At 42.4% G+C, this 3,719-nt stretch overlaps 1 protein-coding gene across 1 annotated transcript; it reads left to right on the forward strand.

Annotated features, from left to right (window-relative positions):
- The first annotated feature begins 207 nt into the window (after positions 1–207).
- LOC145821870 (uncharacterized) lies at positions 208–1,293 on the forward strand. The gene is made up of 2 exons (XM_082918444.1): positions 208–336; positions 685–1,293. Exons 1-2 carry the CDS (start codon positions 208–210, stop codon positions 1,291–1,293), a joined length of 738 nt encoding a protein of 245 aa, XP_082774570.1.
- The last annotated feature ends 2,426 nt before the right edge of the window (positions 1,294–3,719 follow it).

Consider the following 3,719-nt stretch of genomic DNA (forward strand, 5'->3'; position numbering starts at 1 on the left):
CGAGCATTATTCAAGGGAGAGACCTTCTCCGTAAAGGACTTAGGTGGCAAATTGGCAAGGGACAGTCTATCAGATTTTGGGAGGATCCTTGGATTCCCTCTTCTATTAACTTTACTCCTCAAAAGTCTGAAACCTGTTGGGTGGCAAGTGCAATGGGTGGGGGATGTTATAAATCAAAACTGCTCTATCTGGGACAAAGAGAAACTCATGGAGATTGTCAGCCAAGAGGATGTCAGGACTATCTCAGCCATTCCTATTTCCGTGTCAGGCCAAGAGGATACTTTGATTTGGCATTACACTGGGAAGGGCACTTGTGAAGTTAAAAGTGGTTACCAGGTGGCAAAAATGCACTCAAAGCAGCCAGATACCCCTTAGCTTCTTCATCTGCCCAACCTCCTAAGAATTTCTGGAAATTCATTTGGTCTTTAAAGGTCCCCCCCGAAAATCTGAAACTTCTGGTGGCGGGTTTGTAGTAACAGACTAGCTACCAAAGAGAATTTATTCCGGAGGACATGTGCTCCCTCTCCTTCTTGCCCTGTATGTCAAGACTGCTCTGAGTCCATTGAACACCTTCTGTTTCAATGTAGCTGGGTGAGAGCTGTCTGGTTTGGGTGTAATCTGGGACTTCGGCATGGGACTGACCCAATTATTTCAGCTCTTCAGTGGACCTTATCTTTAATGCAGTCTTGTTTAAATGATCGAGATAGAAGGGAGATGGTGAGTCGGGCTGCCATGGTTGGCTGGTGTATTTGGAAAGCAAGAAATGAGTGGGTGTTTAACCATTGTTGTGTGGACCCACAGCAAGTAATTCGACAGGCTAGTATTTTCTGGTGGGAAACTCAGCAGGTATTGACTCAATCTGAAGCACTTTCACATCAACCTTCTGCACCAGATATCTCTAATCACAATTGGGTTCGACCATTACTTGGCTCTATGAAGATAAACTGTGATGCCAGCTTCTCTATTCCTGATGGCAGAGCGGCTGTGGCTGTTATTTTACGGGACGACCAAGGAAAGCTTGTTGATGGAGTAGTCTCCATTGTCTATTCTTCTTCGGTTAGACAAGGAGAAGCACACGCTATTCGCTTGGCTTGTCTATTTCTTCAATCTCTTGATCTCTCGGCTGTCCAAGTGGAAAGTGACAATAGAGAGGTGATTTGTCTGTGTGTTTCGGAACTGGTTCCTCCGTGGGACTGCTCGACTATCATCCATGATATTCAGGTCCTGCAGTCATCCTTACATGCCTCTTTTGCTTGGATTCCTAGGGAATGGAGTTGCTCACTGGCTAGCTAGAGCTCATCTTCATGGTGTTCTTCCTTTTGACTGGGTTGCAAATCCCCTTGCTGTTCTCTTGGAGTTACTCTCTGTAGATGCTTCCTTGGAGCCTTCGGGCATTACTAAGCTCAAAAAAAAAAAGAAAAAAAAAGGCTAATGTGTCATATAATGAAAGTGTGGGAGAGGGTGATGGAATGCCTATTGCGAGATATAACAAAGGTGTCAGAGAATCAATTTGAGTTTATGCTTGGCAGGTCAACAATGGAAGCGATCTATCTTTTGAGGAGAGTAATAGAAAAGTATAGAGAAAAGAAAAGAGACATTCATATGGTGTTTATTGACCTTGAGAAAGCATATGATAAAGTGCCTCAGAATATAATATGGTGGGTGTTAGAGAAGAAATAGGTGATAAAAGGTTACATTGATGTGATTAAGGACATGTATGAAGGGGTGGTGACCACTATTAGATCGCCTGCTGGAGAGACAAATGAATTTCTTATCACTGTAGGGTTTCACCAGGGATTTACCTTAAGTCCTTATCTTTTTGCTTTAGTTATGGATGAGTTGACGAGAAATATTCAGGATGACGTGCTATGGTATATGCTACTTGTAGACGATATCGTGCTAGTGGATGGTACAAGAGAAGAAGTTAACACAAAGTTGGAGATTTGGAGAAAAACACTTGAAGCTAAAGGATTCCGAATAAGCAGAACTAAGACAGAGTATATGGAGTGTAAATTTAGTAACAGTAATAATGAAAGCAGAGGAGAAGTGAAGATTGAGAACCAAGAACTGCTTAAAAGTGAACATTTTCGTTATTTAGGGTCGATTATCATAACGACGGGAGAGATTGATGCGGATGTGGCCCATAGGATTAAGGCGGGATGGTGTAAGTGGAGAAGTGTGTGTGGGGCATTGTGCGATAAACGAATACCCACTACACTAAAAGGTAAGTTCTATAGAACGGCTATTAGACCAATGTTGTATGGGACGGAGTGTTGGGCAACCAAGAAATAACATGTAGATAAGATGAGTGTGGCTGAGATGAGGATGCTAAGGTGGATGTGTGGCAAGACTAGACAAGACAGAATTAGGAATGAGTGTATTCGGGAATGGGTAGGAGTAGCACCAATAGAAGATAAGTTGAGAGAATCGATTGAGATGGTTTGGTCATATTCAACGGAGACCAACAGAGGCAATAGTGAAGAGATTTGATGCAGTGGCGGTAGATGGAAGTGTTAGGGGATCGGATAGGCCTAGATTAACATTGGCTAGCGTTGTAAATAGAGATATGGATCTACTTAATTTGACTAACGAAATGACCTTTGATAGAGCTGCGTGGAGAAGAAGGATTCATGTAGCTAACCCCATTTGATGGGACTTAAGGCTTGGTTTGGTTTTCTATTTCGGTTACTTGGTAATTCTGTTTATATTGCTTGATTTTCGTAGTTTTATTTATGTCTTAAAGATTAATATTATCAAATAATAAAGAAAATATATTATTTATTGATTGATTTTACTTTGTCTTTTGGTTTGTTTGTTTGCTAAGAAATCTTGAGGAAAGAATTCATAACTTTTGAATCTCAATGCTTGGGATTAGAAAAAGACGGACATCTCTTGCTCGTAGGATCTGTTGATACTAAGTTTCTTTTTCAAATTTCTTTGCAATAAAAATTATAAACTTAGTTTCTAATTAATTTTTTCATATTTTGTTTTGTTTTTTTCAATTTTTTTTAAATTTATTGTATTTTGAAATTTATATAGGTGCATATCTCCCAATTTAGGAAGCCAGGCTCAAGGCCACAGCCGGGTCCCTTATAGCTGATGAATCGGAGCTAACCGACATGTTTTTTTATCTTTGGTTGCACTATGAATGGCACAACCAAGTCCGATTCTTCCAAGCATGGCCGTTTGTCCACTGGATCTTCCGAATAAACGGTGTCGTGATCGGCTGGGTGCTTTTCATCCCTGTACTCCGTCACTTGACCCTCCTGTTGATCGACAACAGTTTCCGTTTCAGCCATTTCATTCTGAGCCACCTCTTCAACAGGAACGGGTGGAGTTTCTTCCCTGGCGTCAGGTGGAGGGGGCTGAGGTTGGTTTCGCTCGGCTTCAGCCCTTCTTCGGGCGGCCATCCTCTCGGCGTTCCTCCGTTTGGCCATTTGGGTGAGCGACTCGCCGGCCATGTTGTCAAGGTAAGAGCTGGGCAAATCCCCTAAGTTTGTAAAAATGTCTTCGAAAAAGTCCCCTTGGCCTGAGGTGGGCAGAGGGTCAGATGAATTCAATCCGGCTTCCTCGAAAGCCGAATTAAGTGCTTCTTTATCTCGGCTTCCGATTGGTTCAGGTTCTCGGCGACCGGATCGGCTGCTTCTTCTTCCTCTTGTTCTGATTCAGAGGCTTCTAAACCAACCTCCTTTATGTTTTTGAAGCTGGGGAAGATAAGG

Source organism: Camellia sinensis, chromosome 3 (genome assembly GCF_055761805.1).
Source record: "Camellia sinensis isolate YWXY chromosome 3, ASM5576180v1, whole genome shotgun sequence".
Classification (NCBI taxonomy): Eukaryota; Viridiplantae; Streptophyta; class Magnoliopsida; order Ericales; family Theaceae; genus Camellia; species Camellia sinensis.